At 45.4% G+C, this 15,109-nt stretch overlaps 1 protein-coding gene across 1 annotated transcript in view; it reads right to left on the bottom strand.

Annotated features, from left to right (window-relative positions):
- hmcn2 (hemicentin 2) overlaps positions 1-15,109 on the bottom strand; it is a 69,877-nt gene that overhangs the window by 45,719 nt on the left and 9,049 nt on the right. The window contains exons 5-22 of the mRNA XM_055919608.1: positions 14,792-14,963; positions 14,548-14,654; positions 14,308-14,428; positions 13,962-14,225; positions 13,718-13,862; positions 12,483-12,604; positions 11,989-12,261; positions 8,971-9,112; positions 8,509-8,636; positions 7,612-7,725; positions 7,342-7,500; positions 6,954-7,148; positions 5,179-5,274; positions 4,875-5,002; positions 4,636-4,780; positions 3,893-4,005; positions 1,452-1,611; positions 1,168-1,327 (exon numbers count right to left, since the gene is read on the bottom strand). Coding sequence (XP_055775583.1) covers positions 1,168-1,327; positions 1,452-1,611; positions 3,893-4,005; positions 4,636-4,780; positions 4,875-5,002; positions 5,179-5,274; positions 6,954-7,148; positions 7,342-7,500; positions 7,612-7,725; positions 8,509-8,636; positions 8,971-9,112; positions 11,989-12,261; positions 12,483-12,604; positions 13,718-13,862; positions 13,962-14,225; positions 14,308-14,428; positions 14,548-14,654; positions 14,792-14,963 — 2,744 coding nt within the window. The remainder of the gene's footprint in view (positions 1-1,167; positions 1,328-1,451; positions 1,612-3,892; positions 4,006-4,635; positions 4,781-4,874; positions 5,003-5,178; positions 5,275-6,953; positions 7,149-7,341; positions 7,501-7,611; positions 7,726-8,508; positions 8,637-8,970; positions 9,113-11,988; positions 12,262-12,482; positions 12,605-13,717; positions 13,863-13,961; positions 14,226-14,307; positions 14,429-14,547; positions 14,655-14,791; positions 14,964-15,109) is intronic.

Here is a 15,109-nt window from a genome sequence, read left to right as displayed (position 1 = left end):
GTTTGCTTAAGTGAAAACGATCTGCAACCACAGACTCCTCTTCAACACTGCACATGTTGCCGTACCACTCTGCTCCCCTACTGCTTCAAACCCAACCAGTAGCATGCATCATTGAAACAGAATGACTGGCTCAGCAGTCAGTGTCTAAGTCACCTTAGCAGAGAGCAGGGAGCCGAGCACACACTGGAGACATGGACCCAAATCACAGTCCCATCCATCTCCCCACATCACTACCCACTGTGGTGTACACTCATCTGTGTACACAGGCTGACTGGGACAAATTGAGCTAGAGGGGTCTGAGTGCAGCTCCCTAGCCACCCTAACTGACACAGTGTGGGCTAGTGCTCCTCTCCTCTCCAGCTGTGCTAGCTCTCTCTGTATACAGCACTGGGGATTGTGGTGGAGGAGGTGGAAGAGAACAGGGTTACGGCAGCAGACACTCAGAACACCCACTGACTGAGTTATTCCAACAATCAGCTCCCCCTGCTCACACCGGCTGGGCCAGGGGATGGGGGGTAAATAGACTGCCGGATGGAGAGAATGCATCTGTCCGCTCCTGTGGCTTGGCTGAGGGCTAAGAGGGTTGTTGGTGGATGTGTGTTATTCTCATCAGACAGCCAGGGCTGGTAGAGAGTCAACATGCTCTTTTATGGCAAGAGATCCACAGGGGAGCCAAACGTCAAACAGGCTTTACTTCTGTCTCTTCTTCCGTCAGTGTTCCTCCCTTCTTCCTGTCAGCACACCCCTCCTCTCTCCTTCCTGGCTCCACATGAATCATCCTCATTCTACCACAACCATAGCTTTCAACACTGTTGCTCAGTTCCTCCAGGGACAGGTCATGGCCAGTAAGTCTCTAATCTGTGCCCTACAGACAGACACCACCAGACAGTGAAGTCTGTACCGAGCGACCACAGACCCAGGCATGAGAGAGTCATGTGTGGAACCAGATGTTATTCTTCAGAGAAGTTGTTATTACTCAACCGTTAATGGCTGCTTTGTATAGCAGCCGGCTTCAATCAACATCCCTTGTAAAAGGAGTTGGTTAGTTAAGTCAGGGGTAAGGTAATCGCCTTGGTATGGTGAGAAACTTGCCCTTTATTGCCTATTTAACATTTTCACTGCTATACTCTTATGTGACCAGTACTAGGAGATGGGACTTCCTCTTACCAGGCAGTGACTGGAGGGATGGGCTGGCCGTTCCTGCTCCATGTGACCAGGGGAGAGGGACTGCCCTGGACCTCACAGGGGAGGATGACCTCAGAGCCCACTTCGGCAGCCATCTTAACTGTGTTCTCCTGACTGCTCACACCTACGATCTTAGGCTTGGCTGGGGGAAAAGTAAACATTACATATTTTACACAGTACTTCTATCAATGAAACACTTTGAAGAGAGGCCATTGACATTGCAGGCACTGGACAGCCTTTGCAGTAAGTACATTTGCAGCGCTTACTGTTGACACTAAGCTGGATCTCACGGCTGGCGTAGCCCACTGCACTGGTGGCTGTGCAGATGTATATGCCTGCATCCTCTGCAGTGGGGTTGAGGATGTGGAGGTAACCATCATTGTCTGACTGGGCAGAGGACATGTCCCTGGGTAGGGGCTCCCTTCCCTGGGGGCAGAGCAGGCAGAATGAGGCCCGGGCCCAGATACACATTCAACTGCACTGGGACACATACAGTGGGGAGGACAAGTATTTGATACACTGCCGATTTTGCAGGTTTTCCTACTTACAAAGCATGTAGAGGTCTGTATTTTTTTTTATCATAGGTACATTTCAACTGTGAGAGATGAATCTAAAACAAAAATCCAGAAAATCACATTGTATGATTTTTAAGTTATTAATTTGCATTTTATTGCATGACATAAGTATTTGATACATCAGAAAAGCAGAACTTCATATTTGGTACAGAAACCTTTGTTTGCAATTACAGAGATCATACGTTTCCTGTAGTTCTTTACCAGGTTTGCACACACTGCAGCAGGGATTTTGGCCCACTCCTCCATACAGACCTTCTCCAGATCCTTCAGGTTTCGGGGTTGTCGCTGGGCAATACGGACTTTCAGCTCCCTCCAAAGATGTTCTATTGGGTTCAGGTCTGGAGACTGGCTAGGCCACTCCAGGACCTTGAGATGCTTCTTACAGAGCCACTCCTTAGTTGCCCTGGCTGTGTGTTTCGGGTCGTTGTCATGCTGTCATACATGGCCCCATCCATCTTCCCCTCAATACGGTGCAGTCGTCCTGTCCCCTTTGCAGAAAAGCATCCCCAAAGAATGATGTTTCCACCTCCATGCTTCACGGTTGGGATGGTGTTCTTGGGGTTGTACTCATCCTTCTTCTTCCTCCAAACACGACGAGTGGAGTTTAGACCAAAAAGCTATTTTTGTCTCATCAGACCACATGACCTTCTCCCATTCCTCCTCTGGATCATCCAGATGGTCATTGGCAAACTTCAGACGGGCCTGGACATGCGCTGGCTTGAGCAAGGGGACCTTGCGTGCGCTGCAGGATTTGAATCCATGACGGCGTAGTGTGTTACTAATGGTTTTCTTTGAGACTGTGGTCCCAGCTCTCTTCAGGTCATTGACCAGGTCCTGCCGTGTAGTTCTGGGCTGATCTCTCACCTTCCTCATGATCATTGATGCCCCACGAGGTGAGATCTTGTATGGAGCCCCAGACCGAGGGTGATTGACCGTCATCTTGAACTTCTTCCATTTTCTAATAATTGCACCAACAGTTGTTGCCTTCTCACCAAGCTGCTTGCCTATTGTCCTGTAGCCCATCCCAGCCTTGTGCAGGTCTACAATTTTATCCCTGATGTCCTTACACAGCTCTCTGGTCTTGGCCATTGTGGAGAGGTTGGAGTCTGTTTGATTGAGTGTGTGGACATGTGTCTTTTATACAGGTAACGAGTTCAAACAGGTGCAGTTAATACAGGTAATGAGTGGAGAACAAAAGGGCTTCTTAAAGAAAAACGAACAGGTCTGTGAGAGCCGGAATTCTTACTGGTTGGTAGGTGATCAAATACTTATGTCATGCAATAAAATGCAAATGAATTACTTAAAAATGTGATTTTCTGGATTTTTGTTTTAGATTCTGTCTCTCACAGTTGAAGTGTACCTATGATAAAAATTACAGACCTCTACATGCTTTGTAAGCAGGAAAACCTGCAAAATCGGTAGTGTATCAAATACTTGTTCTCCCCACTGTATCTAGGCCAAAGGTTCATAACCCAACTTCACTTCTGATGCCTGCTATAATTACAGAGCCGAGCCCCCTTCCCAAATTAAACTAAATAGATGCTCTCTCTCTCTCTCTCTCTCTCTCTCTCTCTCTCTCTCTCTCTCTCTCTCTCTCTCTCTCTCTCTCTCCTCTCTCTCTCTCTCTCTCTCTCTCTCTCTCTCTCTCTCTCTCTCTCTCTCTCTCTCTCTCTCTCTCTCTCTCTCTCTCTCTCTCTCTCTCTCTCTCTCTCTCTCTCTCTCACACTCACACTCACACTCACACACACACACACACACACACGCACACACACTTCCCTTTTGAACACAATATGGCTTTTGCAGACTACCTTTCATCTGACAAGAATATACATTTAGTTCACTCTAGTGCACTAATCTGAGAATGTATGGAACAAGGCTATGAAAAAACGTTCCTTAACACAGGCAGCCGTATAATATATAAACAAGTGTTACGTTAGTTTAAAGGTTATTAACATGATGTTAGTTGCCATTCATTTTAAAACAGATGGGCTGTGATTATAATATCCTCTAGATTCCCTTGTGCTAAATTACATGATTTGTCACGGGCCATTTGTCATATGTGTTTCGAGAGATGGAGCCAAAACCATCATTAGAGAAAAAATTGCTTCCGAGCAGAAAGCATAACATCCTACCTTGGACCAGACAATAGTTGGCTTGGGAACTCCACTGGACTCACATGACAGGGTGATGGCCACACCCTCATTGGCTATGTAGTGGTATGGACCAGCGCTGATCTCTGGGGGCACTGGAAAAGTAGGTCACAAGTACAGCTGTCGACTGAGCATGGACAACCATGGAGGCAGAATTATCCCTGGATTTAGCTCACAGCATCAGCCTTCAAGGCATTTCTTCATTACAACTTGTTGATGAACCCTAATCTGTGTGTGTGTCTGTCATTATTGTCTATGGACAAAGTGACTGTTCATCAATGTATGCAGTCTTAACTATAACACTGCAGGGTGCTCAAGTTACTCAGAGGATGTTTTCCCATACTAATAGTCAGCATGTTCTTAAGATCATTAAATGACCCCATGACTATAACAGGTTGGCATTTGTTGGGATGACTCATGTACTGGAGGCAGCTCTGCAGAGTGGTCACTAGCTGGCACAGCCACAAAGTCATGAATTCTGGTTTTAAACCTAACCCTAACCCTAACCTTAACTACACTGCTAACCCTAATGCCTAACCCTAACCTTAAATTAAGACCAAAAATCAACTTATTGTTTTCATGCATTTCTACGATGCAGCCAATTTTGACTTTGCAGCTAGCTCATCTAGTTCCTCCGTTCCCCTCAATAAACGTCAACCTGCATGACACTAGAGGATCTGCTATAGCCCTGTATTGACCATACTGTAAATCGTTTCTCCTCTCACCGTGGACTTCCAGGCTGACAGATATGTTGACCGACCCCGCTATGTTCACCGCAGTGCAAACATACGTCCCAGCATCCTCTGGGAGTGCCCTCTCTATGTACAGGCTGCCATCACTCCTCAGGAATGTCCTGCCACTCAGCCGCAGCTAGGGAACAGCAATGGATTCAATTAGACAATGGTACACACACATTGCAAGAGGTAGTAAGATTGTAAGATTATTTGGGCCAGGTCATCCTCACTTCATTTCCATTGTGGGTCCAGTGTCTCTCTGGCAGGGGTATTCCATCCAATAGCATGCAGGGAATGCTCAGAGACTGACCAATCCCAGTGGTGATGACTGGTGCACCATGTGCCAAAAAAGGGGGCTCTGTTGGACAAAGCGGGGGGATATTGTTACATGAGCAGACAGACAGAGATACAAAGCAGCAGTAGAAAAAATAATGAAGGATCAAACTGAAACTATTATGGGGAGAGGAAGCAATGGATACTAGTGTTATCTATCAGCAGAGAAAGGTAAGACTGAACACAAACACTAGTTCATACCCAGTCCACTGACACTGACTCTGGCCTCAGTCCTGATGGTTCCAAACTGGTTCTTGGCCTCACAGACATACACGCCTTCATCATCCAACCAGACACCTGTGGACCAATGTATAGCGGGGGGAGAATACTGTTATCATAACCAAAGATATATACAGATTGCACTCTATAGGATGGAAATATATCTCCATGCAAACCTCAGTATGAGAAAGGTAACATGTGGAAGTACTGTATTTAGAGTTGACAAGGCAATACGAACAAGATTTCATTTTCATCAACTTTGTTTCAACCGTTTACTGGCATTATCTTGGTTTAATTATAATGTCATTAGGTTTAATTGAAAACTGATGAATACAATTAGGTGCAAAGTAGTACAGCTGCCTATACAACATGTCTTACACAGTATATTCTACTTAGAACACATTTATTTTTTATTTTATTTATTTTACCGTTATTTTACCAGGTAAGTTGACTGAGAACACGTTCTCATTTGCAGCAACGACCTGGGGAATAGTTACAGGGGAGAGGAGGGGGATGAATGAGCCAATTGTAAGCTGGAGATGATTAGGTGGCCATGATGGTTTGAGGGCCAGATTGGGAATTTAGCCAGGACACCGGGGTTAACACCCCTACTCTTACGATAAGTGCCATGGGATCTTTAATGACCTCAGAGAGTCAGGACACCCGTTTAACGTCCCATCCGAAAGACGGCACCCTACACAGGGCAGTGTCCCCAATCACTGCCCTGGGGCATTGGGATATTTTTTAGACCAGAGGAAAGAGTGCCTCCTACTGGCCCTCCAACACCACTTCCAGCAGCATCTGGTCTCCCATCCAGGGACTGACCAGGACCAACCCTGCTTAGCTTGAGAAGCAAGCCGGCAGTGGTATGCAGGGTGGTATGCTGCTGGCGAAGTGGTGATGATGATGATGATGATGATGATCACATCTGATCACATCTGATGATCACATCTGTCACATGATGACAGATGGAAACATGATTAAATTGCCAGCGTCTACATGGCTGATGTCAACCCATGTGAAGAGTAAACAGTGAGAGTGATGTGGTTCATGCATGTACAATATTTAGCCTACATGCAGAATCTGACACATTAATCAATAGGACACTGGACTCTCTTACTATAAACAACGGCAGGTAAAGACAGAAGCATCTGCTGCCGTTTAAGCAAATCAGGTCAGTATGCAGACACAGACGGGGCGAGTGATGGAAGTCCACTTCTCCATGCAAATACTACTGTTTCTCCCTCGCCAATAAAAAATAACCCCGCCTATAAATATTGAGGATCTATGCTGTGGATATATCAATCTCTCTCTCTCTCTCTCTCTCTCCCCCTCCCTCCCTCCCTCCCTCACTGGCCAAGGCTAAAGTCATGGTCCAAAAGATATTATATCCACATCATACAGTTAAACTCGACTCAACCCTGATTTAACATGGAAATCTCTGTCAGATCTCTAAGGCCCTCAAAGTGCCTCAGTTTGCTTCACTGCAGGAGAAAGGGGAGACGCTCTATTTATTCATCAGTGCCAGCTGTATCCTGTTACGCTCACTCTCTTAAGAAAACGTTTACTGAATCTGATCTGAGGGGCTCCACCTCTTCAATATTTATGAACCCAAAGAATGTCAGCCGTGCCAGTCACACACTTGGCGCCAATGGAGGTTCTGGTCTCTTTGGTGCCTGCTGCTTTGGTATGGAATGCAATAGTGGGATAGTGAAATATTGTAAAGAACAATAGTGGGAAAGGGACATAAGACTCACTCTGGATCAGGAGATGCCCTTTTTCTAGTTGCACCTGGCTACCGCTGCTGTCTACGTTAGTGAGAATCGGTCTCCCATCATCTCGACGCCAGGTAACCTTGGGCAATGGGAAACCATGGGCGACACAGGGTAGGGTGACATTCTCCCCCACATCTGCCATCATGTCAACGGGGGTTTCTGAGAACAGAGGGGCCGCTGTGGGAGAAAGAGTGGGGAGATCAGCATGAAGTTCTCTATACACAAATAGTGTATAAAAAGGACATATAACTACTCTACTTAAAATACATAAACAGTCTGTATTACACCTACTTGGTTTATATAAAGGGTGAAATGCCTTGCCATTATTACTGGTTATCTGAAAGTAGCATTAATTCAGTAAGGCCCTCACCTCCAACCTCCAGAATAACGGTAGCAGAGGAGGTTCCAGCCGGGTTTCTGGCCACACAGCTGTACTCCCCGGCATCCTTCTCCTGCACCCCTCGGATCTGCAGCGTCCCACGATGCACGTCCTGCTCAGAAAAAGGAACTGAGCCTACTTGTAGATCACCTGAGAAAAAAACAAGAAAATTAGACTCAGACACAGTGACTTATTAATGAATGCAAATATCAACCTAACAGGTATCACATCACAACGAATCACTCAGTGATCAGTATTTACCTTTGGACCATTTGACCAGAGGAGGGGGGACACCTGTTGCTTGGCATGCCAGAGTGGCATCACCTCCAACTGCTACCATCACAACCTGTTTCACCACCCAGATACTGGGTTCCTCTGTAGGGAGGGGAACCAAGATAGAGCTTAAATAATAAACATGACCAAAACATGTTTATTATCTGCCAATTCGGCAGACAAGTTCACAATGCTATACATGATCAGAATAGCAAAGTAATGTGAAATTAATTTTGTAAATTGACTGGGCAGCGGCCCAGGCAGGAGGTAAAAATAGAAGTATCGCTGTCTGACATTTCACACGCCTTGTACGTCAGTGGAGACGTGACAGAGACAGATGCTTCAGTAGTCAAGAGAGAGAGACAGCTGAAAGGATGAGACGATGCATCCAGCCAGAGCCGGCATGATGGTGTCTTGACAGTCCAGTGTTGTTCAAAATGACACTCCCAGACAAAAGTGAGTATAATACAAGCACACTCCAGGGAGAAGCTGCCATGGTCCATCAGTGGTGTGCCCTCTGTCAAGCACTCACTGACAGCAAGGCTAAAAATACCTCCTGATGACTGTCAGGCCTACACAGGGAAGTTTCAACCCACTGAGCAAGACAGGAGGAAATATGCCACTGTCAATCTGAGCTCGACTCACAGCTAGACAACATAGCCCAAACACTATGGATCAGAGAGAAATTCATTCAAACAGCACTCAACAAAGTTTTCTAACACATAAACCATACAATAGTGACCCTACTCTGAAAATGTATGCCTGAGGAAACAGTGGAAGATAATCTTGAGTTGAACTAGTCTAGAGAGAACCTGTCATAGCCTTTATAGAGCTGTCTCACTTAACCTATGGTAGGACTAGGGCTGTAACGACATCTCTACCTACCTGCATAATTGAGAGACACAGTCTGTTTAGCAGTTCCAGCCTTATTGGTTGCAAGGCATGTGTAGTTCCCAGCATCCTCAGGGAGGGCATCTCTGATTGTTAGGCTACCATGTTTGGATATAGCCATCCTGTATCATGTAAGACAGACATCAGTCATGGGAATTAATGTTTGTTGATTTAGATGATTACAAATGCAGATGTCTCAGTGAAATTCATCACTAGCTGTCCAAGGAAATGTTTGTATTGCTTAAGGCATTTCTCTTTTGAAAATGTATTTATTGGCAGCCATATGTAAATGTACAAAAAATCTGGAATAATATAGTTTTGTGGTTAGATGTAACTATAAAATTAAGCAAACAAGATGTGACATTTGTATATTCATAGTAGGCATTTAAAATAGAATCAAACAAGTCTCTGCAGCTGCTGTCGTGTAGGTGTTGAGTGGGCTGAGAGTTCCTTTACCTTGGCTGATTAGTGAGGAAGATGTTTCCATGACTCCAGAAGAGCTGTGGAGTGGGGGATCCGGACGCTGTGCAGATGAAGTGGACCTCAGACCCCCTGGAGAAGGCTTGGCTCTGGGGGCTGACTACCACAGAAGGTGCCTCTACAGAGACAGAGAGGATCCATAGTAAAGGGCTGATGACTCAAGTCCCAGTCATGGCTTTATGATAAGTCATTTATTACAGGCAGCGGTGATCATGGCTAAACTGTGGTGAACCTCTGCTAGTCTGGGGGCAGATCAGGATTAACAGGGAGGGCCTGACGTCATGATCACAGCGGATCACAGTCAGAGACGTTTCAAATTTGTTTCATCGTTTTCAAATGCATTTTCAAGCGTCTGATGCCATGCCCATGATAGAACCTGCAATTTTCAACTTGCATCAATTGGGCTGATTTGAAACATGTTCTGACTGGGAGCATTTCTGGAGAAGTGGATAAGTCCTTCTACTAAGGCAGTAATGGAAAGCAGATGCCAGAGGCCTGGAGGAGGTATGGAGGAGGCCCTGGTGTGTTTAGTGTTTACAGTTTTTTCCAACTGCTTACAAACAAAATCTTTTCATGTCACACGATTTTTGAAACCTCTCACTCAAAATGCAAAACTACACACCAAATATCCAAAACCATAAGCTATTTCTCAGCCTTTGACTCAGTTGTCAATTGCATAAAAACTTTTTTCAAGACACTACACACAATTCTCTACCTAAAACACAAAAATCTAACAGGAAGTGACTTGCTTTCCTTTTCCAAACACAACCAATCAAAATGCTACACTTATTCACCAGGTCACACACACACTCCTCACATGTGCAAACACTAATAGCTTAACTGATCACTAACCAATCACTGCTTTACTGTAGTATAGGCCTATAAATAGGTCAAATTATCTGTTTTGAACAATGGATGCCAACAATGGACAGAGAGCAAGAGGAGTAGGAGGGAGAGGAAGAAGAGGACGAGGGCAAAGAAGAGAAGGAAGGAGAGCCATCTCTGATGAGATTAGGGCAACACTTGTTGATCATGTGATCAACCACGGTTTGACCATGAGAGAGGATGGACTGAGAGTCCAGCCCAACTTCCGTCGATTTACAGTGGCGTCCATAATTCGAACCTTCAGAAATGAGAACAGGTATGCAACTATCTAATGACTATTTTAGCATTACAGTAATGTACTGTAAAATACGTATGATTGCATAAACATTTGTAAACATTTGTAACTCTAAGCCGTCCATTTACTGCACTGCATTGAATGAATGAGGTTGGTTCTCATGCTGTCTACATTTTTTTGTACATTGTTTACAGTTCCTATGCTGAACACATACTGTGTTTGAATTCTGTACAGAGTGGAAAGGCAAAGACATCATGGAGGACGAGGACGCTTGTTTACAGATGTACAAGAGACTGCAATTGTAAATATGGTTTTGGCCAACAATGCAATTAGGATTCGAGAGATAAGAGAGCATATCTTGAATAATGACACCATATTTAACAACATCAATGCTGTAAGCCTGTCGACCATACAACGCATCCTTCAACGGCACCGAGTGACGATGAAACAACTTTACAAGGTGCCATTTGAGAGTAACTCTGACAGTCAAGAATACGCGACATGACTTTGTAGAGGTACTGTGGGGCAAAAAAGTATTTAGTCAGCCACCAATTGTGCAAGTTCTCCCACTTAAAAAGATGAGAGAGGCCTGTTATTTTCATCATAGGTACACTTCAACTATGACAGGCAAAATGAGGAACAAAAATCCAGAAAATCACATTGTCGGATTCACCATTAATTTATTTATGTGGATGAGGTTGGCTTCAACCTCACCAAAACCAGGCGCCGCGGAAGAAATGTAATAGGACAGAGGGCAATTACCAATGTCCCTGGACAGCGTGGGGGTAATATAACTATGTGTGCTGCCATCACTCAAAACGGGGTCCTCCATCACAATGCCACACTGGGCCCGTACAACACCGGCCATATGCTCACTTTTCTGGATGCAATTTACACAATGCTTGTCTCTGATCCAGATTAGGAGCCTGCTAGATGGGACAATGTTAGTTTTCACCGGGCTGTTCTGGTCCAAAACTGGTTTGCCACCCATCCACAATTTGTAGTTTTGTACCTACCCCCATATTCACCTTTTCTAAATCCCATAGAGGAATTCTTCTCAGCCTGGCGCTGGAAAGTGTATGATCGCCAACCCTATGCCCGCATGCCGCTTCTCCAGGCAATGGAGGACGCATGTGGGGACATAGAGGTTGCCTCTATCCAAGGTTGGATACGCCATGCTAGGAGATACTTCCCTCGATGTTTGGCAAGAGAAAACGTATCTTGTGATGTGTACGAAGTATTGTGGCCAGACCCAGGCCGGAGAAGAGATGAAGCGTAGCTTAGCACTGGTGACTGCCCCCCCCCCCCCCCCCCCCTACCAATTCCTGGACTGCCCCCCCGGGACCCCCCCCCCCCCCCACACACAATTGTGTTATTTACTGTATTCTAAAGAATATACTTTTGGTTTGCATATGTTTATGGTTTTGTTGTATGCTACTGTATACAGCAGTAATGTTTGGCCTAATAAATATTTTCTGTTTCTACATTGCATTGGTGTTTACAGTGTACTTGTTACCCCTCTCAGCAGATTACTTTCACTGTAGAACGTTGTATTGAAATGTAGATATAAGCCTATGAAAGACCAAAGAGCTTTAGATTTAGAATAACAGTGTTTACATGGTATATCCAAAAATGTACTATTATGAAAGCAGTGTTTGCCATTTGATGCAAATGCTTCATTCTGACATGTGTTTATGGCATTTTGAATGCAGTGTTACATTTTGAAGGAGATGTGAGGCATTTTGCATTTTGTGTGTGCAGTTTTGGGAATTGTTTGTAGAGTTTTGAAAAAAGGAGACAGTTTTGAAAATGTGTGTAAGCAGTTGGAAAACACTGTAAGCAGATAACCGTTGGGGTGCGGTGAGCTACAGTACCTGGGACAAGCAGCCACACTGTGACTCGGCTGTCTCCATGGGCGTTGGTGGCCACACACTGGTACTGGCCGGCGTCCTGGGGCCGCAACCCACTGATCTCCAGGAAGGAGTTGGGCAAGACCCTTACCCTCCCGGAGCGGGTCAGGATAGTGAGGGCTGCCCGCTGCCAGGTCAGGTTGTGGCGCATGGAGCCCTCCACCTGGCAGGCCAGCACAGCCACGGCCCCCACAGTAGAGCTCACATTCACTGGGGCCTTCAGCACCGGAGGAGGCTCTGTCTCATGGGAAACACAGTCAACACAGTGAGACAAACAACACACTATCAGCAGGGACTAAACAGTACAGACATAGTTTACTGTCAATGTAAACATTTGGAATTACATTTTTTAAATCAGTGGACTTTATATCAGCAATATATAAGAAGTATTTTGGAATGCTATTCATATATTTGAAGTGGTGTATGTGTGTGTGTGTGTGTGTGTTCTTCTGACATACCTCTCACAGTGAGCTGTGTGAGGGCTCGTCCCAGTCCCGCGCTGCTCTGAGCGATGCACTCGTACGGACCCTCATCCTCACCTGAGGCATGCAGAATTTCCCATGATGCTTTGCCAGAGAACCTGAGACATATGAACAGTTAGCTGGCAGGTGAATGATGATGGGAACAGGATACTGTCTTACAGCACTGACAAATTAGCCTCTCTGGCACAGAGACACAGTGAATTCCTCTCGCCAGAGGTCGGCATTATTTAATGTACACTACCGTTCAAAAGTTTGGGGTCACTTAGAAATGTCCTTGTTTTTAAAAGAAAAGCACATTTTTTGTCCATTAAATTAACATAAAATTGATCAGAAATACATTGTAGACATTGTTAATGCTGTAAATGACTATTGTAGATGGAAATGGCTTATTTGTTATGGAATATCTACATAGGTGTACAGAGGCCCATTATCAGCAACCATCACTCCTGTGTTCCAATGGCACGTTGTGTTAGCTAATCGAATTTAATAATTTTAAAATGCTAATTTATCATTAGAAAACCCTTTTGCAATTATGTTAGCACAGCTGGAAACTGTTGTTCCGATTAAAGAAGCAATAAAACTGGCCTTCTTTAGACGAGTTGAGTATCTGGAGCATCAGTATTTGAAGGTTTTGATTACAGGCTCAAAATGGCCAGAAAAAAAGACCTTTCTTCTGAAACTCGTCAGTATATTCTTGTTCTGAGAAGTGAAGGCTATTCCATGCGAGAAATTGCCAAGAAACTGAAGATCTCGTACAACGCTGTGTACTACTCCCTTCACAGAACAGCTCAAACTGGCTCTAACCAGAATATAAAGAGGAGTGGGAGGCCCGGGTGCACAACTGAGCAAGAGACAAGTACATTAGAGTGTCTAGTTTGAGAAACAGACGCCTCACAAGTCCTCAACTGGCAGCTTCATTAAATATTACCCGCAAAACACCAGTCTCACTGTCAACAGTGAAGAGGCGACTCCGGGGTGCCATACTTCTAGGCAGAGTTCCTCTGTCCAGTGTCTGTGTTCTTTTGGCCATCTTAATCTTTTCTTTTTATTGGCCAGTCTGAGATAAGGCTTTTTCTTTGCAACTCTGCCTAGAAGGCAAGCATCCCAGAGTCGCCTCTTCACTGTTGACGTTCAGACTGGTGTTTTGCGGGTAATATTTAATGAAGCTGCCAAGTCTAGTGTCTTAGTGTGTTCAACGAACAGATACTCACTGGAACAACTTATCCTCTCCAAGAGACACTCCACTCCGGGTGAACCTCAGCCTATAGGGAACATCGCTCTCTACCGAACAGCCAATCATAGCGGGCTGCATATAAAAGCTGTTCACCACAAGGGGCATGCTCACAGCTGGAGGATCTGTTTCAAGACAAAAAGGAGAGGAAGGAAGAGGTCACACACCGGACTAGGGCTGTCTGTGAGACAGTAGGGTGGAGACTGAGGAGAAGGGTCTCTTACCTGGGATGATGTTTGTGTAGGAGACACTGGACAACCTCTGGAAGCGGTAACCTTCCTCATCCTTCCCTGTCACCTTGAGGAAGAAACTTTGGGAAGGAGTGCGAAATTCTGGGACACTCCAGAGTCCTCGGCTGCCCCTGTCAGAGGGCAGAGGCACAGGGAGGGTGCGTAGGGAGCGTCCTGAACCTGACACTAACTCCATGAGACTCAGCTGACCTGGTGGCTTCAGTCCTGTACACTTCAGTAACACATGGGCTGGAACTCCTATGAAAGGGGAGGAAAGCCAAATGTTATTCAATGCAATCACATATACATACAAAGATGTAAAATGACATGTACACATTACCTTTGATGGGTCTCTCCCTGGTATAGTTGAACTCAGACACTGGTATACTGGAGAACCCAGCCCGGAAGTCCAGATTGCTGACCCCTGTAACTCTCAGAGTGTGGCGGCCACCACAGCCCACCTGGACATAGAAAGGGGACATTCAGTTGTTGTTTTGTACATCAGAGGTGACTAAATCAGTTATCTCATTCTCAATACAGGATGATCACAACCATGTCAGCAGGCTCTACGGTACAGTACCTTCAGAGTCCAGGCTCCAGGTCGGGGGAACTTCAGGTTGACAACACGGGCTGAGTTTGGGATATTCAGTAGCTCTGTGAGGCCCTGCTCCACTCCAACAATGCGACCTACGCAATTGAAACACATAACAATGTAATTTCAAAATGTGAAATAGCATTTGATGTTCAGCTAAATGGATATATAGTATTATTCTCAATTAGTGGCAATCTTTTCAGTGAGAATACATAATGAAAGCATAATGTACCAAGGGGATCCCTGAGCTCGATCTGAGGGGCTGGCCCACTAAGTGACACAGTGAACTCCTTCAGGCTGGGGTCAAAGGGCACCTCCCACTGGTTCTCCTGAGCACTGTCATGGTTGGAGGAAAGCAGGTGGACCTTCAGGCCCTGTACTGTCTCTTCCACCCACTTCAAGACCTGGCATGAAAGAAGACATCATCTCAGCAAGACAGCAGCACACCTCACACCCCACACAGCTAGAGGACAAACTAGACAGTGGTGGTCTGGAACCTGTCACACTAGACTAGGCTATATAACATTCTGGCAAAGACCTCTACTGGAAA

The sequence above is a fragment of the Salvelinus fontinalis genome, chromosome 4 (assembly GCF_029448725.1).
Source record: "Salvelinus fontinalis isolate EN_2023a chromosome 4, ASM2944872v1, whole genome shotgun sequence".
In the NCBI taxonomy this organism is placed as follows: Eukaryota; Metazoa; Chordata; class Actinopteri; order Salmoniformes; family Salmonidae; genus Salvelinus; species Salvelinus fontinalis.
The sequence above is the reverse complement of the archived record's forward strand: the minus strand, read 5'-3'. Positions and strand labels throughout refer to the sequence as shown.